At 38.8% G+C, this 26,579-nt stretch overlaps 1 protein-coding gene across 2 annotated transcripts in view; it reads left to right on the top strand.

Moving 5' to 3' along the window:
• Positions 1-26,579, top strand: part of WLS (Wnt ligand secretion mediator) — a 58,976-nt gene that overhangs the window by 27,338 nt on the left and 5,059 nt on the right. For both annotated transcript variants that reach the window (XM_063298102.1, XM_063298101.1), the window contains exons 2-8: positions 7,164-7,436; positions 17,912-18,036; positions 18,968-19,129; positions 21,130-21,266; positions 22,158-22,326; positions 23,457-23,554; positions 24,455-24,518. In XM_063298102.1, the coding sequence (XP_063154172.1) occupies positions 7,193-7,436; positions 17,912-18,036; positions 18,968-19,129; positions 21,130-21,266; positions 22,158-22,326; positions 23,457-23,554; positions 24,455-24,518 (999 nt within the window). In that variant the 5' untranslated portion in view covers positions 7,164-7,192. The remainder of the gene's footprint in view (positions 1-7,163; positions 7,437-17,911; positions 18,037-18,967; positions 19,130-21,129; positions 21,267-22,157; positions 22,327-23,456; positions 23,555-24,454; positions 24,519-26,579) is intronic.

Genomic DNA, 26,579 nt, shown 5'->3' with positions numbered 1-26,579 from the left:
TTGCAGCTGGCAATCTGAAGATGTATCTGAACTGTACCGCAGGAATTTTTTAAAAAAATCTACAACTAAGAACGAAGTTGTTCCATAGCGGTGCCATATTTCCAAAAGTAATAAAAAGTCAGCAAAAATAGGTAACTGTGCAGGTGGATAAGGGTGAGAATGCAGATTTGAATGCTGTTGCCAGTTCTTCCAGTGATCACAAATGACAGCCTTTAATTTTCATCATTTGTCTATGTTAAATTTTGGTTTATTTGTTGTCCTAAAATAAATAGACTGCTGCTCTCTATATTTGTTGAATTTATTTACTCTAAGCTATATTTGTCTTGTTTAGAGAAATATGAATTGATTGTTTTGTGTCTCAGCTTTATTAGAGGCTTACATGCTCCTGCCTAAGTTCTGTGCAACCACACTTCTAAATCCAAACCTAGAAACTTACTATTACTACGAAACAGATCATTTCAGCTTGTTTCATTTCTTGTATTAATGTCTAGTTCCTTTGAGTATGTGTATTTCTATTTATAGCCTGTTCCATTCCACAGTAGTCTTGGAGTGAGCAATGCAAGGGAAAATAAAATAAAAAGGCAGCACAGAAGAAATAGTAATCAAATCAGAACTTAATGGCTTTATCTCCACCCTGCTGCTCTTTCTGCATTTTACAGCACCTGGGATAGGACAGGCAGGCTTTAACTTTCATAAATGAAACAGAAACAGAATTTTCTCTCCTTGGGATGTTTCATAAACCATAAGGCCATGATTTTAGCGCCTCTGGTCCTGATGCAACAAAGAAAAAAGGTTGCATGATGGTGGTTCTTCTGCCAGGTATGAAATGCTGCTGACTTGGCTTAGTTGAAATCTTCTGTTTTTGTTACCTGGAGATTTTTGTCCTGTTTCTGAACATTTGAGAAAAATAAAATACCTGATAACAGCATTTTAATTTGGACCACAAATTGATTCTCTTCCATACTTGTATTTCTGTTATAGTCTTAGTTTTCCATATGTTTAAAATCTGTTACATACAGATAAGATTTCATTTTTAAAATCCTGAAAGCAGAGACCCAAGCACATTTACTCAGATCTTTTAATTTCAGTGACATTTATACAAAAGTGTATATTGGCTTGAAGCCTTTACTATACAAAAAGCTGGCAAAAGTGTCTGCTAACTTTCAGAATAAATAAAACTGGTTTAAATTGTGCTTTCCTGGTAAAAATGGAAAGGCTGGGAGTGCTGGGGGTTATAAGCCAACCTATCTGGAGGGCCCCGGAGTTGGTTTAAATGCTATGAATTTAGTAAGCTTGATGTTACTGGATAATTAAAATCAAGAAAGAAAAAAGAAAAGATGCTAGGCTTGTAAGATGAGAGAGGTAAGGATGATAAATTAGCTTGTTTATTCCTCTCCTGCTGTTGAGTTAGTGTAATGAAGCAGAAGGCCTTTGTATGCACTCATTTGGTGGTGATAGCCTCTGCTCAGAAGGGGGTAATTGAACAGAAAAAGAGAATGCTCTTGGAGCATGGGAGCAGTTTACATCACATGAGGTCACTAGGCTTCAGACTTTAATCAGTGTAGACACCATGCAATTGAGATTTTTCTAAAGGATTTGTAGGAGTGTGAACAAGGGTCAGAAAATAATACTGAAGGAGCTGTAGAAAATAATGGGCAAAACTCCTTCTATAGATATCTTTTTATATCAAGTTGGATATGGCTTGATATAAATGACAGCCTGAATATGTTTAGCTCCACTAGTGCTTAAATAGGTCACAGTAGTTGCGTCTCCCGTGGTTTCCCAGAGACTAATAGTTATGAGTTGGCTTGAGGGGGAATGACTGATATTGAGGTCTATTGCTGCATTAAGAATTTTGGAATGATCTCTGTGGTTGAAGGCTATTCAGAAGAACCTCCTTTGAATCCATTCAAGGAAGCTCCTTCCAAATAGAAGGTCCCCTTCCCCCTGCTTTCCCATATTTATAGTATCTCAATTTATATGGCTGCCTATCTCAAGTTCATGACTCGAGGTGACTTAGAATAATTAAAACAGCATAAAAAACAAATAGCAACATGTACATGATGATCCACAGCCAGGATAAAAACCAGATTTACTAATAAGTCAATGTAAGCATTGCAAGGGCTCAGCCACACCTACAGATCCCCAGGGCCAGTGACAGAACTGTGTCTTCAAGGCATTGCAAAAGATCAACAGGGCTGAAGACAGGCTAATCTCTGGGTGAATAATAATCTATGGGACTTGGCAGCTATAATAAATTTAAATAAACAACTATAATAATAATCCAAAGGGTGGGCACCACAACAGAAAATGCTGTCCTCCTGGGCCTCATCTGATGGCACCTCTTCAGCCAGACCAAATGGGATGTCCCTCGAATAACCAGGCCCCATGCAATAAAGTAACAACCAGCACCTTGAATTAAACCCAGAAGCATACTGGTAGCCAATGCAGCTTGCAGAGCCAGGGCTGCAACGGGGGGGGGGGGGGGGGGAGCAGGACTTGTGTCCCGGGTGTCGTGCGGGGGGGCAGCTAACACCTCTGTCACCAGCCCATGGGGGGGAGGTGCAAAATCCATGTTTCCCCTGGGTGACACAAACCCTAGTTGTGGGCCTGTGCAGAGCAGAGGAGCACACACAACTAGCCACACTGCTTTATTCTATAGCATACTGATGATGCCTCGCCCCATGCCATCAGATGACCTCACCCAGAGGCTTCATGTAGATGTTAAACAGGAGTAGAGAGAACACAAAGCTCTGTAAAATTCTGCAAAGCAGGTGTTGTGGGCTGGACCTCTGCCCTCCATCAGAGCCAACTGGAACTGGCCTCGAGGGAAGGAAGAAAACCAGCACAACACATTACCACCCACTCCCAAATTCTGGAGCCAGTCCAGAAGATAGCACAATCAATGGTATCAAAAGCCACTGAGAGGTCAAGAAAAGCAAGGATGAATGGACTAAACCCCATCCCATTCCTGATAAAGGTCATCTACAGGTGTGATCAATGAGATTTTGGTCCCATACCCAAGTCTGAATCTTGACTGAAACTGGTCCAGGTAATTTCTTTCCTCCAGGGTTCCCTGGATCTGCTATGTGACCACCACCTCCATAACCTTCCTCAGAAAGGGAAGGTTGGAAACCGAATAAAAATTGTCCAGTACAGTTATGGCTTTTAGAGGAAGGGGTGAACCACTGACTCCTTTAAGACACAGCAACTCCCTCTTTCAAGGAGCAGTTCCCCACCACCAGAACCCAACCATACCTAAGCTGGATGGGAGTTGGAAGAAGGGTCTAAATCACCCCAGTTTCTAAGGCAGCATTGGCTGTCAATTCAGTTTTATTTCAGCCAATAATCGGGGACCTGTCTTCATTTATGTTGTTAAAGTCAGGTGAGGAAAGGCGAACACCTCACTCTTAAGTGTCTACACACAAACATACATTTAAAAAATTGGGAAGCACATAGTGCTTTTTAAAGAAAAGTTTGCTTCTTCAAAGCTATGGCTTAGGGGCTATACATCACTGCAGCAGGTTTAGTTATGGCAGAATAATTGCAAGATTATAGTATCTGGCATATGCAACAGAATTTGTGCTGCTGATCTTAACAGTTACCTGGGTCTGTAATGAGGGTGATCTGTCAGGTGTTTTAGTCCCAAATTGGGCCTTATATTTCAGTGCAAAACTTTGAACTACATACATGTTCTTTCTGAGATAATGCAGGCTCCCCTGATTATTATACCTAGAACTATTTAAAGGGACTCTCATAGTTCAGCCTCATCCACCCAGCACTGGGTCCAGGTACAGGTTCAGAATATCCACAAATCTCCTGAATCCTACGTTATGAGAAGATGAGCTGAGTGTTTTCAACACCTTGCCTCCAAACTCTCTGGCTGCTCCATGCAATGATTAATAGTTATCTATGATCTGATTCTGTCTTTGAAAATAATTCAGAAGAATGTCATGGTTGAAGGTATCAAATGATTCTAAGAGAAGAAGCAAGATCAAGTTGTATTTTCTCTGCCTCATTCATAAGAAGTCATCTATCAGATGAATAAAATTAATTCCATCCCAAAGACTTGCCTGTATCCATGCTGAAAAGAGTTGCAGAAATGGTAGTTTCCAAGGTCTGCAACTCTGCAGATATTGTCCCTTCAACCTCCTTGCTTCAAAAAGATATATTTGTCGCTCCAAATAGCTGTGGAAGACTGATTATGGAACAGTTATTTTGAATTAGAAATACTTTGTGCATCTTTGATGTACCATTGCCTCCCTCAAAATTATTGGACTAGTTCATCACATACAGATGCATTCTTCACTCCATGCATCCATCAAGTTAACTCCTTTTAGCTAGAACAAATAAGTCAAGATGGATAGGAGAGCATTAAATGTCTACATTTGTGTGTAGAAATACATACTATAGGATTTGTACATATTTATGTAGAAATACAGTACCTATATTGTATTTCTGCAGGAATGTCTACATTCCCTGCCCTCAAAAACAACCAATCCCATACAACTGCCCGGTTAAGTCACCTTAACATGTACTGTAACAAAAGTAGCATTCAAGTCAGCATGAAGAGAAGTGATTTTATCCTCAAAGTGCCTCATATTTTGTGTTTCACCTTTCTTCCATGAATCAGTAACTACCTTATATGGATTATATTAGTCAGTGATCTGTATTTTAAAGACACTTGGTTCAAATTTAAACGATTCTGCAGGATAGATTTTAATTTTGTTGTCCAGCAAATCTCCCAACATCTAAAGAGGCAGCTTGCAGCTGGCACTAAATAATTAAAACAATATTTCTAAAGAAGACCCATACATTCCAGACATGCTTTTCAGATAAAACTTTGAGTTTTTGTATTTGAAGTAGACAGTTTATGGTTCAACAAATTCTGTCCTACAGAAAATGTTAACTCACCCATTCTTGTTCTCTGTTTATGAAATCAACATGAGTTTAGCTGTCCTATCGCAACTATAAATTGTTTTAAACTAGTGTACCACAGGATTTTCCCTGGCAAAGATGTGTGAAGAAAAAAGAATGTATGTATTTTATTAATTATCAGACGAGATGCCCTAGATCAATATCATCACTTGGTTTTCATACAGGTTTCATTTTTAATACCACTCAGTAGGAATGAGTGTTGAACCATGTAGAGACTAAGAGTGTCTTTTTGAAATGGCTAGATGTGGTTGCAAAGAAAACGGGAAACAAAGCTAGCACAAAACATACTGCGTTCCACTTCCATGCAAAGTGTGACAGTAATCATTTTTATGCATCCATTTTTTACACTGTTGTACCTTAGAGAGCAATAGCAATTAGTAGATTCAGAAGAAGAAATGCATAAACTTTTTAAAAATTGCAAACCGCCAGCCTGTTACGTGATTTCATATGAAAGGAAGTTTTGCTTACCTTTTCTTGTGCCTTGGAAAACAATTTCTGGATGATATTTTTCTCCTAAAATGATAGTTTGCTTAAAATACCATTTCAAAAAATAAGGGAAAAAATCTATTAATAGAATATTGAAAGTGTGTTTTAAGATCAAAGTAGATAGCTAGTAGCTTATGAACAACCGTAAAGTAGCGTTGAAACTGTGGTCTGGAGCATGGTGGCTGGGATCCCCATTGTGCTTGCAGCCCAATCTTCTTATTTAAAAAAAATAATAGACTCAGTGAAAAAAACAGAAGCATAGGTGTAACATTTAGTAATAAAAACTAGCCATTGAACCAACTTCAGCCAGTGTACCTTTGACTTGGATGTGTGCAAGAGAGAAAAGAAATCTTTTTCCAATGAGACTTCTATGATTTGACTTCAGATACTTAACAGTTTGTTCATCATAGTGTAAAATAAATTTGTATAATCCAATATCCGACAAGAAGAGACCTCTAGTGGGTGAGAGGCCCAGGGACATGCATTTGGTTCATTGGAGCAGGTCACTGCTTGATGAGCAGGATTAAGAGGCCAGCTAATTGAGTGGTGTTAGTGATACAAGTGAGGCAAAACAGAAGGCAGAATGTAGAAAATCATGGCCTATTTGAGAATTGGGTGGCTATTTTGTGTGTCAAGCTATACCATACAGTAAAACCTCCTTCTATTGTATAATCTGATTCTGAAAACTGACCTGTATAGATTTAGAAGCAGATTGAATCTCTTAGGTGACTTTTTTTCATTACATTGTGCTGAATCCATAGCCAAGGGCTGCCTAATTCACCTTGGTGTAGCTGGGTTGAATTCCAATAATATCCATCTATTATGATGAAGGACATGAGTAGGAAAAAATGGCTTATGGATTATTCTTGCTGGCTACTTAATATGGATTGCAGGTTATCTCTATACTTTGCCTTGCATACTGTTGAATTAAATATGTGTGACAATATACTCATAAATATATCTGCATATGTATCTTAATGTAAACATTTTAATAAATCTTGCTTTATTAATCAAATGTCATTGCACCATTAACTGTCTCATGGACACCAGAAGGAAAAATAAATGGAAAATATGGTGCTTTTGTAAAAATGTTTGAGTCGTTTTACAGTTTCTGGCTAGGCTTGCTGACTAAGCCAAATAGGTGTTTACATTGCAGTTCCCTTTTGCCTGTTTAGAACCTCCTCCTAAGACCAGAGACCTGCCTGTCAACATTTTCTGCAGCCGACTAGACCTGTTTCCTGAGCAGTTTTTGGCTGAGTTTGCACTAAATCATGACACTTTGGGGGCTTAGCATTTTATGTGAACTGAGCTATCTGTGCCTTATTCAACAAATCACAGTTAAGGAATCTTTGCTTAATACAGTATATAATACCACTCACAGAAATATAAAGGGCAAGGGATCTGTCTAAATCCATGTGAAGTTCCAGGTGGGGAATAGTTTGCTTTTCTGATCATGTAACACTGATGTTTTATATGAAACGTATTTGGTAAATTGATACTTAAGTAGTGTTATTTTGTATACTGCCAGATTTATTTGTTTGATTTACATCTTGTCTTTCATTCAGGAGCTCAAGGAAGTTTACATGGTGTTCCTTCATCCTGTTTTTCCCCACAACGCCGCTATAAGCTAGGCTGGGCTAGAAGAGGGTGACTGGCCAAAGTCACTCAGTTAGCTTTTTCCTATGTATTTTGTGAGGGCTAAAATGGTTATGCATGATTTTTGTTTGTTTAATTTTCAGCTCCAGATCCCACTGCTGCTGTGCCTTATATGGCAGCCAAGTGCATAGATGTGCAGAAAAACCATCACAAGATCAAATGGTTTATACCTTGGGGACCTAACCAGTGTGAAAAACTCAGAGATTTGGATGAAGCTGTGAACAGAAAAATAGAAGCTAATGACATTGTGTTTGCCATTCACATACCACTTCCCACGAAGGAGATGAGCCCTTGGTTCCAATTCATTCTCTGCATTTTGCATATGGACATTGCTTTCAAGACTAACAACCAAATTAGTAAGTATCTGGAGGCATTTCTGAGTTAATGGAAGTTAATGGAATAACTGCAAAAAAAATGAAAGTGTAAATTAGTAGGTGTCCATGTACTAAAATTTCAATGTAGAATGACTGTACTTCATTATAATGGTCCATATATAATCTGCGTCTTAGAAATGAGAATGGTATGGAGAATCCATTCCGGTTGTCCAGCTGTCAATGTCCATATAATAGGTATATAGTTCAAAATAATATGGGCATCTGATAATGCCAAACCCTTTCTCCAAGTCAGATTAATATATGTAATGTAAGGTGAATCTGAAATACAATTTTTGAGTAAGTCGTAGTTTAAATCTATTGAATTTTTTCATACATTAAGACTATCTCTCATTGTTCAGACAAAATGGGAATCTCTAATTCTTTATTCCATTCAGTATTTAATGTTTCCATATTGAATTTTTATTAATAACAATTATTTATAAAAATTAATGGTGGGGTTTTAGTCTCATATCATTTGATAATCACTTCTAATAAATAAGGTATCTCTGAAGCAGAAATGCCACTGATTCAAATCAATATATGATAGTTGTTGCAAAATATTGCTAGTGAAAAAACAATGATATTTTCTCTTTAACACAGGAAGTAATAAAAACTCATTATCATTTAATAATTGGTCTAAAGTAAAAATCACCGCATCAGTTCAAATTTTCCATATAACAGTCTTTTTATGGATTTTAACTGGTTTATCCCATTATATCAGTTTAACATGAGCAAATGGATAAAAGTGGATTTTCCACAAATAGTATGCTATAATCTTCAAATTGACTTATTGATGAGAGAAGTTAATATTCTATCTAATTAAGTAAAGGTGTTATGTATAAATATTCCAAGTAGAGTTTATTGTAAATGAAGCCTTTAAAAATTTGGTACCAATAAAAAAAATGCATAGTGGTATAACTTAAGATTCAGACACACACACACACACCATCTTCATCTAACAACCAGGAATATATGAAACATGAAAAGTTGCTAGAACTGCACATTCTACTATGAGTTAAAATTCATCAGCTACTTTAATTTAAAATTAATTCAGTTCAATGAGATTCTTGTGGGATTTCCTTTTAAAATCTGCAAGAAATATATGGGTGTCAGGGAGATTAATTAGGACAATAATAGTTTAAGGAATTGTGAGTTTGCAACTAAGACTGGCAAAAATAATCATTTGTTCTAAATTCATCTGACATCAGCAGTTTTCCTTTCTGACTGATTTTGTTCTTGCAGTCAATAACCATGAAGGTGAAAGTCCTTTGAGATCATTCTTGGCTTGCTTTTCTTGAGTGAATATAGTTCTGCCTAGTCTTTGCCATTTCTAGATGGTGAATGAAAGGATCAACTGGCCTGATTCCAGGCCAGAATTTCCTCCTAACAGCTTTTTTATTATGTAGGCTTTAATCATCATCCAGTACCCTGCTTTTCTTAATCCTTATCCCTTACTAATTTGCATTAACATTAGGTAATCGTTGGCAGTGACTTCGACTGTTTGGAGCTAGCTTTAGCTGTTCTACCTTAACTATGGAAATGTGTAAGCTTTAACATTGTCCTCAAAATTGGCCAGGAAATGCTTGATTATTATGTAACTTCCATGCCTGAAGATGTACTGTGGTTGTCTGAAGGTGTTCAGCAGTGCATCTGTAGAGCTACAATAGAAAGGGGATTTGGGCTTGATGTAAACCCTGGATCCTGCATCCTCAACAAGCCCAGCTGGATTCTAGAACTTGAAAAAGGTGGCGAAAGGCCATGCTGCAACACTCCCACAAAGGGGCCCTTGGTAGGTCAAGCTTCCCAATCATAGGAGCTGTGTAAGGGCATATGTCATTTTGAAGATTTAAAAGATATCTAGTTGTGGCAGGAACACTAACTGCAGGGTCTGTTGTATTTATTTATGAAATCCATATGCTGCTTCAGTCTTGAAGGACATTTAAGTGGTATACAAGGGGCAACCATGACATAACCAATGTAAATAATATAAAATGCAATAAGACCTAAGAAATGACATTATATTATACTAATAGTTACACATCTGACAGTGCCAAGTCCCTATCACTCAGGTCCTGAAAAGCCTTCTGAGACAACCAAGTTTTTACATGTTTCTGGAAGGCCATGTGAGTGAGAACCTCCTTTGCCTTAGGGGGCACATTGTTCTACAGGAGGGGAAATCCCACAGAGAATAGCTGCTTTCAGGGTCCTCCTGCTGTACCTAAAAGTAGATGGAGACCTTCAGCAGGCGTTCTCTACTTGGACTCGACAGGCAGAATCTGTGTGGGAGAGGCACTCTGATAGATAGTATGCTTCTGGACCTTACATGGCTTCATAGATTATGCACCTTGAATTGCATTCAGAAACATACAAGTAGCGAATGCAGATCCTGCAGTAGAAGTGTTTCATGGCAGTAATGAGACTGTCCTGTAATCACAGAAGATGCTGCACTTTATACCAGTTGAAGTTCTGAGTAGTCTTCAGATGGAGCTGGTATCTAAAGCCAGTTACAGGAATCTACACCGAAGATGAAAGGGCGTGAGTGACCATCTTCACTGCCTCTTGTTCTAAGTAATGCTGCAATGGTGTAGCGGCTGGGCAAAGTCCCTCCTGGCTGTGTCCACCATCTGCTTTTCCAGCAGGAGCCATGAATCAAGGGGGACATCCAAATTGTGGGTCTCTTCTCTGTAGGAGAATACAACCCATTTAAGATCCAAAGAGTGTATAATTCCAGAATCAGAAGGCTTCGGAATCTTGCTTCAGTTAAGCCTGTTTCTCCACATCTAGATTTTGACAGCTTCCAGATCAGGATTTCTACCACATTCCCATTTCGCCTATAGTGGAGATACATAACTGGGCAGGCCCGCAACTAGGGTCTGTGTCACCTGGGGCAAACATGGATTCTGTGCCCATTTTGGCACCCCCCAGCGCTCATTTTGGTGCCCCACCAGCGTGGTGCCCAGGGCACATGCCCCAGTTGCTCTCCCCTAGTTGCGGCCCTGTAACTGGGTTTCATAAACATATTGATGATATCACACCCTTAACTGGCACTGTACACACATCCCAAGCAGTTTCATAAAAATACTAAATAGAATGGGGGAGAGGATTGAGTGCTGGAGCACTCCATAATGCACATGTACCCACCTTTCCTCCCTTTCAGTTCTGTTCATCTGCATGTAAATACTATTATTGTATAGAGCTTTGGCAAAAATAAAGATAACCTCAAGTAAATCTCAATTCATGATGCTTCAGGCAGTTTTCTTGGCATCAGTATGGAAATATTTTGCCATTGTGTTTCTCCAGGATGTTTTTTCAACTTCCCAGTTTAACCTACAGCTCTAGAAATCCCTGGTAATCCCCCATGCAAGTTCTAACCAGAATTGGACTTTATAAATGTAGTTATTTCAAAATCTCTGTGATACTGGTGAGCAGTATTGTTTTCCCAAAAGCCATGTCAACAGAGTGAGCTTCACAGCTGAGTGAGGATAGTGCAAATATCCCTTACAGAGTGCTCTGCAACTGAATTAATGTATATACTACATAAGATGTTTTCTTCCTTTGTCCTCATTCCCCTCTCATTCAGGGTCAATTATGGGAGAGGGGAAAAAGGTGTTGTAAAGCAATTACAATTCTAAAGGACTACAGACTTCTGTGTTTTAGCAGGGCCAGTTGAAAAGCTTCACAGGCCCTTTTAGGTGTTTACTTCATTCATTCCAAGAGCCTCCAAAGGAGAATGGGCCCTTCATGCTGTTGCTAACACCAGCATGGCTGTTGTCCTTGATCCCACAGACTGCTTTATTTGGGGCAGAAGGGGTAAGGTGGTTGCCTGGGCACTTCAGACCTTTAGTCCAACAAATAAAGAACAGGAGGGAAAGGTAGCAGTAACCTCAAGAAGAGCAACTTTGTCTGCTGGAACAGTATGTGGGGCAAATGACTATGGGGCACTCAATTGTGAACTCAAATTATACCACCTGGTTTTCTTCCATGTCATTTATATGTCAGTCAGAAAGCCTTAAGCATAGAGTTGTCATATGATCTGGTCAGCCATGTAGGGCCCAGATTTGGTCCTCTTCGCCCCGTACTCATTTTACCTTCTTTTCCCTTGACTTCTGTTGCGATGCAGCACATTGTGTGGGAAAGCATGGAGGTTGGGAAACCGGGGAACAAAAGAAACAGCAGTGGGGAATTGGCCAGGAAGGCAGGCACATGAGCAAGTGGACAGGTGGAGGGAGGAGGAGGAGAGCATGCTAAGAGCAAGAGGGTGGTCAAAGCCTGAAGGAATATGATCCCTAGCGACAATTGATCTCAAGTGGGAGAATTCATGCAGGAGGCTTGCTTGTCGCCAGGAAAGAGAGCAGCAGTACAGTTACTGCCAGGGAGGCAAGCAGAGAAGGACTGGAGGCAGGTGAAGGCACGTGGGAGAGGTGATCGCACTTGCCAGCAAGTGAACAAAGATGTCCAGAAAAAGATGTGCTGTGCAGCAAGAGAGACAAAATTGATGAAGAAACTGGTCAAGAGATGTAGAATATTATAGCACTATTTATGTTGTATCTATAAGTTCTTTAAAATTCTAACATAAATATGATAATGGATGATTCAAGTTGAAAGTTGACAGGTTTCCCAAATCAGAATTCTATTTGGATTTATTAGAGATTTTAAATGGTTCCTGTTGCTAGTTTTATATTTCTGTTCTACTTTTGTTACTGTTCTGTGAATTGCCCTGGGATTTGTTTTAAAAAAGAAAAAAAGGAAAGTATGCATATTTATGCAAATATACTAGCTTGTATAACATGCACATAGGCTGTCTAAATTTGATGATTTGGACTATAGTAACCAAAGTTAAGCAAACTTTTTTTTTCTTTTTTAGTCATCCCACCTACTGGCTTGCATTTAGGAAATAAATACAGTGTTTGTCTCTGATAGGATTGAAGTTTTTGGCCAGGAATGTTTGTATTGGGAATACTTGAGTTCTTATCTTTTTTTACATAATTCATTAGTCTTTTTTTAGCATGATTCAAGAGGAGCCATGGAATGCATACAGATTCTGTTATCTATAAGGCTCTACACCATTTGTTACATTCCTGTATCTGCTTTTTCTCCCTAACCATTTACTACTTGATTTTCAGTACATTCTCTCATTGCCTCATTTTTTTTCCTATTCTGCAGAGCAGTGCAATCAGAAACCTAGTCCTAAAGTATCTGCCATAATTTTTTGCTTCCAGTTGTTTCCTGGTGGGCAGAGTTATTTTGGTATTTGACATTAAGATTTGGAAAGGGTGTTTATAGGCACATATAAAATTCTTGGGGGACACCAATGGAGTAAAAACAGCTTCACTGACTCACTTATGTGACTCAGTCCACTTGCTTCCTTTGGCCAGTACCCCGGGCTGCTTTGAGTCACAAAATGAAGATGATGGGAAACAAAAGTCACCAATCTACCTAAATTTAATTAATGTGTTTTGTTTGCTTTGTACAGTGCTGAAATTCAGCAGTGATGTGAGTAATAATGTTGCGTCCTTATAAAACCATCATTTAATGAGCAGATGTTTTCTGACCGTGAGCTAAAATCCTGATCTTGGCAGGATATCTTCAAAAATATTTGTTGTGGTATGTGTGTATGTATGTGTATTTCAGATAATGCAAATTCTAAAATACATCCTGCAGGCTGTTGGTGACCTTGAAGGGTACTGTTTTTTTCTTTCCACTGAATATTGTTTATTATGCAGGCTTATGGAAATTAGGTCTTTCTACTGGCTAAATACTGTGTTTCACTTAACTGTTGCTATGAATAAAATTAATGTAATATTTAAATGCATGAATCAATTAACTTTGTGCAAGCGTTAGACTGACAGGAAGAAAAAGATTGTTCAGCAGAATATTTTTGCTGGTTTTAAGCATGAAACACAGGAATAAACAACATCTTTTCTTAACCTGAAATGAAGCCAGCATCTTTGTGAGAGCTTGTTCTGGCAAGGTCAGAAGCAAACTGCTCAAGACCAGAATAGTCTGTTATAGTACTGTAATAAGAGACAGATAGCAATTGTTCTTACTGCCCCAAAGTGGGAAGCCTCCAGCAAGCTACACTACATGGGCAGGAGAAAGAGGCACTAGAATTGAACTTTGATTTTACTATAAATAAGCATTGTAATTTATATTTGGCAAAAGGAAGAGGGGCCGACCAAGGGCAAGATGGATAGATGATATTCTAGAGGTGACGGACTCATCCCTGGGGGAGCTGGGGGTGTTGACGACCGACAGGAAGCTCTGGCGTGGGCTGGTCCATGAAGTCACAAAGAGTCGGAAGCGACTGAATGAATAAACAACAATTTATATTCGGCAATCACTGGGGGGGGGGGTTTTGTATCAGTTTCCCTAGTTCTAACAATAAACTTCCTTATCACTGCCTGCATAACCTCCAATTCTAGTATCAGTCAAGAAAAAAACCTGACAGTGATTATGCCTCTCTTATATAAAGGCTTATTTGGGATTATATATCGCATATATATCTTTATCCATGTATATTACATTTTTAAAACATTCGTTTAGCAACAAAAGGTTTCCAGGGCAAATTACAAGAAATTACACTGATTATAAAACTGTGCAAAAATAATTATCACCATTAAACAGAAGAATCAGGTAAGAGAGAGCATCAGGCAATGCAGCTATAGGAAATCATGAAAGATCATAATATATACTATGCCAAACTTAAGAGGAAAGATGATGCTACTGCCGATAGGCCCCCATCTAGTGGTCACCATCTATCTTAATTCAAGTAGTGGTATTTAGAGGAAAGCTTGGAAGATCTTAATGACCAAGCAGTAGATGGAAGAAGTTGCAACTAAGACTTGGGGCTGAAGACAAGTCAATCTTTCAGTAGTGGAAAATAGATCAGTAGCTACTAGAAGTGTTTGTGAACAAGCAAGGAATGATTCTTACTGTCTCACTCATTTATTTAAAATATTTGGATTCTATCTTTCAGTGTTTGAAGAAGGTACATGTGGAATTTCTGCTTAAGTGAAAATTATTTTCTTTGTCATATATTGTATTTCTTTGCAGCCTTTTTTTCAATACAATACTTAAAAAAAAACTGGAATTGTCTTCTAGAAGTGGCTAACATCTGATTTTAAATAGTGGAAGCTGTTGAACATTTTGGGGCTCTTTAATTTTCCCATTTTAAGATTGCCAAACTGATTTCAGTTTTTGTTCTGATGCAGCAGCAAGTCACATTTTGCAAAAGTCCCAAGGAACAAATAACTCTGTGTGAAAAATATTGACTGTCTTCCAGCAATAACACAGCTGTTGAAAGAGCTTAGTCATCCAGGCAGTGGATGGAATTCTGAATGGAAATATTTGTATGCAATAACCTGACATTTGACTAGATGGGACCATGAAGCAGAACTAAAGTGGGGAGAAGTGCTGGAGAGACTTAAGTGAGAATTCCAATTTCCAAAAAAAGAAGTCTCTTATTTGGGGATTACTAGAAAAGGATAACTCTGAAACAAGGTAGTGGAAAGTTTTAAAAGTTACCCTTTCAAGGAGTCAAAATTAGCATTCTTATTTTCATTATTTCTGTAATTATATTTTTAATAGTTCCTGTTTTACTTGCTTCAATAATTTAGACTGAATTCAGATGGTAGTTTTCTGCTTTTACTTTAACAGGACCTCAACATGGAGATTGCTTTGTAGGAGTTGACTGTATTGAATCTACGTGCCTGGAATTTGCACAGTCATCTTCCGAAGCTTATTTAATGAAGCTTCCCAGCTTTCTTTTACATTCTCTCAAATATTATTGCTGCTTAGAACAGTGACAAAAATCACACAATAGGGCTGGTACATCCATGCCCTTCATGTGCAGTTCTATTTAAAGAAAGAAATGAAGGGATGGGAACTGGAAAAATATAATTAAATTATGGGAGGCATGCAGTTTTAATAACACTAAGTGCGCAAGATAAAACAAAATGGTCTGTGATGTAAGAACGTGCATTTAAATCTGAAATATACAGATTGTACATACTGAGAAATAGAAAAGTAACTGAAAAAGGGTGGTGTATCCATAGAGAAAAGAAACACCTTCAAGTACTTTATAAATAGCTGGTCTGAACCACAAAGGCCTTCCACACCCCTTCCCAGCATTCTAGATGAGTGTCACTCCATGTAATCCCAGTACAATTATAACTGTGAAACCGGTAACAGATGTGTAGGCAAGTAGAGCTTCAGAGAAGTTGTCTTACTCAAATGCAGGCTGGAAATACACATTGTGAATGATATGGCACCATTATTTTCTGCTGTTCTTAGTGCTGACAAGTGGAGAGAGATTCTCAGTAAGTACAGAGGAATACAGAGATAACCTTGAAGAAAGGATTCAACCACCATTTCATAAATCCGAGCTTAGCCCTGAAAGGGAGGAGGGAGTGAAACTGAAACTCAAGATTGCCGTGCTTGATTCTTTTTGATATAAGAGGGAGAGAGAAAAAAATCTTTATCAGGATTTCAAGATTCTGTTATTACACCCTTCAGCAATAGAGTCCCAGTAGTTTTTGTGGCGTCTGTTTCCTGACCAAGCCTGCCTTGAAGGGCTGATACCAATTTTCTCTACTCTTTATTCAGAGAGGCATCAACCCTTGCCTTTCATCATGGAGATGGCATCAGATCCCAGGGCACCCCATCATCCATAGAAAATTTGCTGAAGCACTGTTGCTGTCAGCTTGGGCATCCTCCATGGCAGTAAGAAAGGTGTAGCATTCTCCTCCCTTGCTGCATTGGCAAGTAATTGTCCAGCAGCCCTTTTCTGGGTGACTAATTCCCTTTTGGGGAAGAACCACCCTGTAGAGTTACCAACATCTTGCCAGTAAAGCCACTTAAATTTGCTCAAGTCTGGATTCTGCTTGGGTCTTGTGTAGTGAGTGGGCCACTGCCTAGGATTTTGTTGTTGTTTTACCTATAATCTCTCAGGGAGTAGATGTTGCAGTAGTCTAAGCAAGTGGTGATGAGGACATGAGATACTATCAACAAGGTCTTCACATACCAGATAAGGCTGCAACTGGCACACTGGTCACAGTGTCCACCTGCTGGTTCCTCCAAGTCGCAGTCCTCTTCCTTCAGGAGTTATGCAACCCCATTCAGAGGCATTACTCGGACCATAGGAAAGCCCTGATGTACAAATAGCAGCTCTGCCTTGCTGGGGTTCAGTTTAAGCCTTTTCTCTCCCATCCAGATCCTCACAGCTTCCAGGCACCAGGACAAGACTTTGACAGTATCTCCAGTGCCATCCAAGATCATGATGTAAAATGTTACCAAGTCTCATGCCCTCATTACCTCCTGCTTAGCTTACTGCAATGTGCTGTACATGGGGCTATGTTTAAAGATCATCTGGAAGGGCAAAATGCAATGATCTGGGTGCTCACCAGCAGTTGTCACTGGGATCATATTACACCTGAATTGCAGGCCCTGCATTGGCTGCCTGTTAGTTTCTGACTGGAATTAAAGTGCTGTTTAACCTATAAAGCTCTTTACAGCTTGACTCCAAGTTGCTTTCAAGACCACATCTCTCCACAGGAGTCAGCCCAATGGATTTGATAACACCAGAAGCAGCAGCAGCTAGTAATTCCCGATTTTTGGGAGGTCAGGCAGGCTGAAGCCCAGAAGCATTGTGCAATTGCCCTCCTGTTGGAGGTTCAGTTGGCTCTGATGTTATACCCCTTCTGGAAGAAGTTGAAGATAGAATTCTCCCAAAGAGCATTTGGAGTGTGGTGCCACCTAATTGTTGTAGTGTTTTGTTTTGTTTTTTAAGTTTTGTGGTTTTTCTGTTACATATTTTGTGTCGAACTTTTGTTGCAAGCTGCTGAGAGTCTGATTAAATTGCAGCAGGATATATGTTTGATAAATAATTTTATGTAGACCATTATTGATTATATGTAGTAACATTGTTCTTGCTTGCAAATAGATTTCATTTACGACAAATCCAAGCAGTATTGGATTACTGCTTGGATTACACATTAATTTTAAAGCACAGGTACTCACAAAGCTGTGCCATCCGTGAGAAAATCTGAAAAATAAGCGGAGGGAGGGGATGAGATTTTAGCTACACCAAGCAAGATTTAATCTATAATACAATGCAGAAAAGGAATTGTCATGCTGCTCTTTGTCATGACCTGAGGGGCAAGGAATGACTAGAACAGGGTTTTTCAACCTTGGCAGCTTTAAGATGTGTGGACTTCAACTCCCAGAATTCCCCAGCTAGCCATGCTGGCTGGGGAATTTTGGGATTTGAAGTCTAAAATGTGTGGAAGTTGCTGAGGTTGGCAACTTTGGAAGATGTGTGGAAGTTGCCAAGGTTGAGAAGCCCTGGTCTAGAGTTACCAGTCAATCAGTATTTGGGGCAGCAAAAATTAATTGCTCTGGTTTTGCTATAACAATATTATTTGTCAGATTTAACAAGCTTTGTGCTTCTGTTTTTGCAGAAGAAAATGCAAAAGTTAGTCTTGATGTATCCTTGGGATATCGTGATGATACAGTCAGTGAATGGACAGAAATGGCACATGCAGTAGAGACCCGAAAACTCAACTGCACTTTCGGTGCTCCAAAAGTAGGTTCTTTGCAGTTCTGTTCTGTTTTAAAACGCTGGTCGTAGTAAAATGGATAATCTTTTGTAGCACTTGCTTTCACTGAATTAATTCTTTCAAAGATATAACATAGTTGGAGACTGTCCTAAGATTTAATCTTTAATCAAAAGTGTCTTGAGAAGTATTGGCTTCTAAGCACAGAAATATTGTATAAATGTTGCAAGGAGGTTTGTCTCTGAAACTTGGGTTCTTCACTATTAACCCACTATGACCAATAAGTCTATATTAGTAATGGTTTTGTTGATAATCCAAAACTGGAAAAGTAACAACACTTTTACTCCACCAGTGTTTTTCACAATCACATCCAGGAATCCTTTTGCCACACTGTAGATGTTCATGAGTTCCCTCCTCTCTCCCCTATAAAAGTATTCCAATGTGTGACCTACAGTATAGAATAGCCAGCAGAAAGCATTAACATTATGAATAATTTCACGCTTCCAGGTTTGGCTGAACAAATGTTATGTTTTAGTTTGGCTTTGGTAAGAGATAGTTTCAGTGTTCTTTTTACTTTTTGTTGCTATGTTTAATTATGCTTGTTTTATACTTAATGGTATAAGTAAATATAATTAGTCTTCAGCTGCTTTGACAGCCAATTTCGGTGGAAAAGCAGCATATAAGTTTAGAGTTAGGGTTAGAGGGGAAAATGTCTGCGATTTCAGAAAATGTTGGCATTTTTAAGTGAACTTGTCCCATTAACCTGAAAGACACATAAAGGTAATTTATATCATTGTTTATTTGTCCTTAGCTTGGTGTGAGATATGAACCCATCCCAAGAAAGCAGCTATAGTTTCCAAACCATGGTGTACATGTTCACACATCATAAACAAACAACAGTGTTATGGGTAGATGTGTTCAGTGTTTATAGCACTGTTTTCCTCTCTGGTTTTGCAACAGACTGTAGAGCATGAAGGGAAATTCTATGATTGTGATTTTCTCCCATTCATGGAGATTGGAACTGTAGCTCACAAATACTATCTTCTCAACATTCGTCTTCCTGTGAATGAAAAGGCAGGCGTTAATGTAGGAATTGGTGAAATAAAGGATATCCGTCTAGTGGTAAGTATGCATTTTTTTTCGATACTAATTTCCTTCTTCCGGTAAGAGTACACATAAGCTGCAAGCCCAACTGAATCCAAATATCCAGATTTACTTCACATCTTTGTTGAGATATTCAGAAATTCTAAATATAGAATTAATTGTGCTTATTATTTTATTCTAAGTGCTTTGTGATAGATTCCATAGAAACCAGATTGTCCGAACATAGAATTTGTTTCAATAAGTTAGCATGGAAATGAGCATACAGTGCTTCTTACCATTCAAAAGAAGCATTTAGAAGTCCAATTTCCACTGTGTTTTAAAATCTTCTTAACTAATTTGACTTGTAGGCTTGGTAGCTGGGGAAGTAGAATTGGAACAGAATTGGCATGTGACTATTAGGGATATTTTGTTCTGATTACAGGATCTTATGTACCTAAGCCACTCTCCTAACTATGAATCAAACAAAAATAAAGTTGTCTCCTAAATCTTATAATTACTATTTAAAACAATTAAAAGAGAAAAACCTGGAATCCTTTTGTCCTTGTTATAAGAGTAAATAAAATTAAATACATGATCTTTGGGGGCCGGGGGAGAAGAAGAAAAGAATATGATAATTCAGTTGTTGGAAATGTGGAATGTTGTCCCCATACATAGTTTCCAGGTTCCCTGCAGATTTTCCCCTTTGATGCCTCTTCAGCCATTATGCTTCTTTGCACCCATGAAATTAACTAGTTTTTCACTTGCTCTGCTGGTAATCGCTTCCTTGATTGCCTCCAGGAGCGAGCAGCCATTATGCTGGACCGCCAGCACCTGTCTATCACATAACTTTGAATTACATTTTGCAGACAGAGCAAGAGAAATACCACTTTCCTTACTACATCTCCAAGGAAGCTAAACTAGGAAAATACAGGATATGATCAAAAGGGACATACTTTGATTGTATTTTTACTTATTTTCTTTACACAAAATTACAAAGAGAGATTGGTCTCATTTAAGTCCAGACAGCAATCCAAGGGAAAACTTTTCTTGGAACCCTAAATACAGAAGTCAGCTGTCCTCTTTACTAGGATATTTCCTGTTTTGTTTTTAGGCAGGGAATTTTTTTTAAGAGCTATTTCTACTACTTCAGCTTTGTGTCTGTGGCTAAATCAACCATTGCCATATTATTTGGTTGCAAGTGATTATCAATAGCACTTTACCCTTGCATTTTCTTTCTGCTCTGAATGTGGTTAATACCCATTCTTCGTTATAATTAATAAGAACCAGTTGCAGCCCAAGGATACTCCTGGATTCATCTCCGTCACTTGAGGCTCAGGAGATGGCCCATGGTGCATTTGGCTTGCCATGACTGGTTCAGGGGCTATGGCCCTTCTTGGATAGGATTGTCCTGGCCATGGTACTCCCTGCTCATGTGGATTACTGCAATGTACTTTATGTGGATCTTTCTTTGAAGACAACTCAGAAACTGCAGCTGGTGGTGAATGTTGGACAACTGCTATCCAGAATACTCTTCTGAAACCAAATAATGCCAGTCCTAAAATAATTGTGCTGAAATGTATTTGTTATTAGTCAAATTTCAAAGCTAGCAGTTTAAGGCCCCAATACTTGAAAGAGCACCTATTAAGATCGGAAGGGGTGTCCTTAGCGTGCCACAGCTGGGAAAAGCTTTCTTGATTTCAGCACCCTGGTTTTGGAATGCCTTTCCTCTTGAGGTTCATTTGGCATTCCAACATTATCATTGTTTGGCACCAGGTAAACATTTGACTTAGGGTTAGGATTTACAACTTTACCATACCTTATGTTCCTCAAACAACTCAATTGTGCTATAGTGATTATATAGTGTATATCTAAAATCAGTTTGTTCTTTTTACCTGGTTTTGTTGTTTTAACCCTGTTTTTTATAAGATCCTCTGGATAGTGGGAAAGCTACAGTATCTTAAACAAATAGAACAATGCAGACCAGAATTGGTGTTAAGAAAGTAAAGAAATGCAGCATTGAAATTTAAGTTCACTTTCAGGGTATCCATCAAAATGGAGGCTTCACAAAAGTGTGGTTTGCCATGAAAACATTCCTTACACCCAGCATTTTCATCATCATGATTTGGTACTGGAGGCGGATCACACAGATGACACGGCCACCTGTGCTCCTGGAAAAGTAAGCAGTGATCATGAAAGTCCTGTATGTTTTTGGAAAGAGGAGGCTAACTCTTGTGTAGTCACTGATGGAATGGAAGTCACTGCTAGCAGTTTATTCTACAACTCTATTAGTCAAGATTGGTTAATCTACAGAATAGCTATTTATATAATAAAGCAGGTAGAGGCAAACTGACGTCCTCCAGATGTCTTGGACTGTGACTGTCTTAAGTTCTAGTTAAAATAGACAGTGTTCAACAATTCTGATACTTGTAATCTAAGACATCTGGAAGACCCCTGAACTGAAGCATATTCTCCTTGTATTCACTTCCTAAATTTGATTATATACTAACACTATTCTGTCTGCATCTTGCAGAACAGCTAAAACAACTTTCTCCAGATCACCAGATAAGCTGGAACCAGTCCTTGTTTTTGCAACATACTGTATTTGAAAAGTAACAAGCTGATGCGATCTTTCTTAAAGCATTCAAAAAGTTATTACATTACAGATTCATCTATTTGCTAGAACTATGGCTAACAACACATTTGTCAACTGTGAACAGATGCACTAAGGCACTAATTTCTTTTTGAGGTAGATTTTACTAACTAATCTTGAAGTGAACTTTTCATGTGAGTTCAGAGGTTCAAATTTTTAAAAAACTGACTCAAGATGATACCATTGCCAGAATATGTAGGTAGACAGACAGAGACAGAAAGAATATTGGGTGCATCTGTCCCATCCCTAGTGCCTCTATATTTGTGGTGGTGTGCAGTTTCTATCAGTGCAAGGCCTATAGCAGCCTGGTAGGGCCAAGGGTCATTTTAGGTGGCATTTCCCTGAATACTACATGAAGCTTATTGGAGTAACTGATGGAAATGGAAGAGTTTTTGAAAATGTTACTACTTGTTCTAGGATAATCTTTGCTCTTGGGATCTCCATGACTTTCATAAATATTCCAGTAGAGTGGTTTTCTATTGGTTTTGACTGGACCTGGATGTTGCTTTTTGGAGACATTCGTCAAGGGATCTTCTATGCTATGCTTTTATCTTTTTGGATCATTTTCTGTGGAGAGCATATGATGGTAGGTGTTCTCACACGAATTTGTGAATATACTCTTCTGGGATTTTTTTTTCCAGATTTTATTGTCCATTGGGTGTATATTTTAGAATTTGTTTTCATTCTGTAAAGCAATTCCCCACCCTCAAGACATGTTGGTCTAGAACTCCCATTATTCTCAAAAAATAAGCCATCAGTTATGCTGGTTGGATATTCTGTGAAGTCTCTTACAACTGGAAGTTGTGAACATAGGATACATAGGCTGTATTATCAAAATGGATTTAAACTCAGTGATTTATGGGTGGAATAAGATTTCAGAGTGCTCTAAAAAACTAGATTCAAGATCCTATAATCTTTATACTGTTTGGATCAGTGTGAGTTGTAATTGCCTAAAGCTGACATAGAAACTCTGTAATTGCACTTACTTCTAGGAATCAACATTGACAGGGTTGTTGGGGGTGGGGAGCTACTCCATAGTCTTATTTAGTACTAGACAACCTGTAACCCGTTGGGTCATCATTTCAGAGATATTTCCTTACCAGATTCCTCAAAGTCTTCAACAATGGCAGAGCTTCTAATGTACTGGAAAAGTTCTTAAAAATTCAGGGAGACATTCAGAGATGTATCTGCCTTGAAAGTAGCCCAGGTTGAACTGTATAGCACAGTCAAACAGCAGGAGCCAACCACTGGAAATGTTTTATGACATTTTGTATTATGTCATAAAATGTTTTATGATCATTTTTGTCATAAAACGTTTTATAAAATTTGCCAAATTTCTGTTCCACGGGAGTCATAGGTCCTGGATTTTGAACACATTCTGTTACCCAATTTGAGGTACCTTGGTTCAAAATTGGTGCCCTACGATACACTGTTTTGCCCAGTTAAAGGTTACAGACACCAGAGTTTTAGTAGTATATACGTAGATAGATTCATTACTAAAGCATGACAGTTCATATTTTATTCTGAGGCATATCCACATGTCATGGGAATAACCCTTGACTGTTGCACTAATACAAAGTATGATTTCAAAATACAAACTCTTTGCTACAGTTGCCAGTTTAACTATACCTGTGAAATCAATAGATTTTATTTTTGTCTCATCACTTATCTGATCATGATTTTGTTGTCTTTTCCTCTTATTTAATCTATTTTTAGGATCAGAATGAACGAAACCGTTTCGCAGCCTACTGGAAACAAGTGGGACCAATAGCTGTAGGCTCTTTCTGTTTGTTTGTCTTTGACATGTGCGAGAGGTAACTGGAATGCCTTCTTTTTTATAACTTTTGTAACTTAGTTTTAATGTGGATATTGTTAATTTTAAAAAAAACTAAATATAAATATAACAATGTACTTCTTTTTGATCTAAAATGATGAAATGTTGATAAGAATTTTGACCTGATCCCATTCATCCTTTTTTTTTATAGAGCCTGTTTGCATTTTTGTTCTTTTTGAAACACTTGCTACAAAATGTTTAGAACTCAATTTCCAAAATTAACATCATAAACTCCTTGAAATAAAGAGATAATGTTGTCATGTTGCATTTCCATGATTTACCAAGCCACATAAAAATAAGAACATGCCATAACTAAATTCAGCTCCAGTTTGGGCTCAGTCTTGCCTATCCTATATGAATGTGAAGCTTGAAACCAAAGCCTAAAAATCTCTTCTTTCCCATAAGTAAATGCATACTTCATAGTATCTTTCCCTTCTGTTGTAATCCCGATAGACTTTGATGTGGAATAAGAGCAGGGAAGCACAGGATGGGATCATATCTCATCACACATTTTGTTATTACACGTTGGGGAAGAAAGGAAAAGGGAAGAGACCTATAGTTATTATATTTCCCTGGTCCATTGTTTTTGGTAGTACACAGTTTCTCCCCAGGTGGTTTTATACAAACAAAAAAGGATTTGTGCCAAGCTAAATAAAACCATTATTTTATTTTTGTCTGCAATGTGAATAGCATGGAAACAAACAGTTGAACATTTCTAGGACTGTATAGTGAAATACACTTTTTAAAACAGTTAAAGTCAATCCTCCCCTCTATAAAAGTCACAAGGGCTCTTTAGACATTGCTCTTCTAGTCTTCCCAAATTGTTGCTTTGTTTTACACATACTGTATTTATAATTTGCTCTGCTGATTTTCTTTTCAGAGGAGTACAATTAAAAAATCCATTCTATAGTATCTGGGCTACAGATGTTGGCACAGAGTTGGCTGTATCCTTTGCATTTTACTTCATTCAGGGACCATTTGTTATCTTCTTATAGGCAAGAAAAGCAAAGTGTTTCCTCAAAGGATTGTAGTATTCTGCCCCAAATCCTGTGAACTTTGGGAAGGTGATGCTAATAAACTGATGGGATTTTTTCATTTAAACTTCAGAGAGAGTTTAAGTGTTCTTTGAACTGGTTTCATGAATTTAAGATAATACATACACATGAGGATGCCCTTCTGCAAAATTTACTTTCTGTGGATGCCATTGAGCAGGTATGTGTAACATCAATTCAAGGGCTGCATTACTACTTCTCCTTTACCACCATGGCATAGGCTTGAACTTGGGTTTATACTTGTACATAATCAGGTACACTTTTGTTCATGAAATCCAAAGCCTTCCCAGATTCAGACATCAGGACACTGAACCTGAAATCACTAAACGATGAGGGTCAGACTCCAGTGCTGGCCTTGAGGCAAGGTCCAGGAGCTTAGACCGCAGTGCAGCCAGTGCTTGGGTATGATCCCCAAATTGTATCCATAGTCCAACTTAACACATAAGCATTTTAACACCAATTTCTCACAAGCAGAAGTCCTGGCCATAGGCAATTTATAGGCCAATGCTTCCACCTGCTGGTTTGGTTGCTGTAGGTCTCAAAATCCAGAAGGGCAGAATTCCAAGAGGGTGACATCGCCACCCTTATGCAACCAGGTTTTGGTAATGGAAGTTGCCAGGGGTGCCTCTTCATCCATTTTAAAATCATCAGTGAGCAAGGTCTTATCGTAGATGGACCTGGAATTTATTGTATCAACCTAAGGCTACCAGCAATCCAGCCATAAGGACCTGGGAGTGGGACCATAGGGCAAGAAGTGGAATCTGGCACCAAACTACCAGTTCCCCTTCGTGTGGAATGGCTTACTTGTGCCCTCCCCTTATGTCCCCTGACATGTCACTACTTGGATAGGCTCTCTTTCCCCATCAATATCAATATGATAACATGGGTTATCAGGCTCAACCATAACCTCCTTTTATCCCCTTAAACATGTTCTTCTCCCTACTCAAAAGGTCAGCAGTCTGGCAAAGGCACATACACCAGCCTTTTCTCTTCCCTATCTCCCACACACATCAAATTATCAATTTCCTAAATCCATACAGTGGCAGGAGCAGTCCCTGAATACTCTCCCACTAGGGAGAGGTAGTCCTCGCTTAATGACTGCTGTGTTTAGTGACTGTTTGAAGTTACAGCAATGCTGAAAAAGTAACTTTACGACCAGTCCTCATACTTAGGACTGTCACAGTATCCCCACGGTCATGTGATCAACATTTAGGCGCTTTGCAACCAGCAGTCATTTACCATTGCAGCGTCCCCCTAGTCATCTGATTACCATTTGTGTGCTTCACAGCCAGCTTCCCACAAGTTAATCGCAAGTTGTGGTCACATGATGTCTCGCTTAATGACCGCAGGGACTACCTGTAGTCCTAGAAGAATATTTTCTCGACCCAACTTGCCTTGTTTAAACCAGGGCCATCTTCAAGCTCCTCATTTCTTACCCTGAATGTCATCCAAAGCCAGGTACATACTGGTGCATGCAAACACACAAACACAGATCTTGAAGTGATTCCAGTTGGGACACTGGCATCCCTGAAGGTCCTCCTATCTGACCTACACTTTCACATATCAGGACTTAGCTGGCCATGTCCCCCAAGGGCCTCCCTTCCAGCATTTGTGCCTCCTCAAATCTCACTACTATTCTGTCAGCAACTAGCAGCCCCCTTCTTACAACTCTCCATTGTCAACCCTGGGGAAAGGCAGCCGCCTCTTCTCCTCCTCCTCCTCCTCCTCCTCCTCCTCCTCCTCCTCCTCCTCTGTGTTTCTTTTGCTATTAATGCTTAATGTAAAGTTGATGAAATATGTAAGTTCCAAACCCATTGCATCTTAAACCTCTAACAAGCTTTTTCTAAGGTTTCAAGGTAGTTGCTTTTGCCAACCATGTTTGTATGGAACACAAATGGTCATTCCAGCAGATTTTAGGCTTGTTTCTTTTAGCCTTTATTAATTTAAATTTAA

This window comes from Candoia aspera, chromosome 3, assembly GCF_035149785.1.
Source record: "Candoia aspera isolate rCanAsp1 chromosome 3, rCanAsp1.hap2, whole genome shotgun sequence".
NCBI lineage: Eukaryota > Metazoa > Chordata > Lepidosauria > Squamata > Boidae > Candoia > Candoia aspera.
Note: the sequence above shows the minus strand (reverse complement) of the source record. Positions and strands in the feature narration are given on the sequence as shown.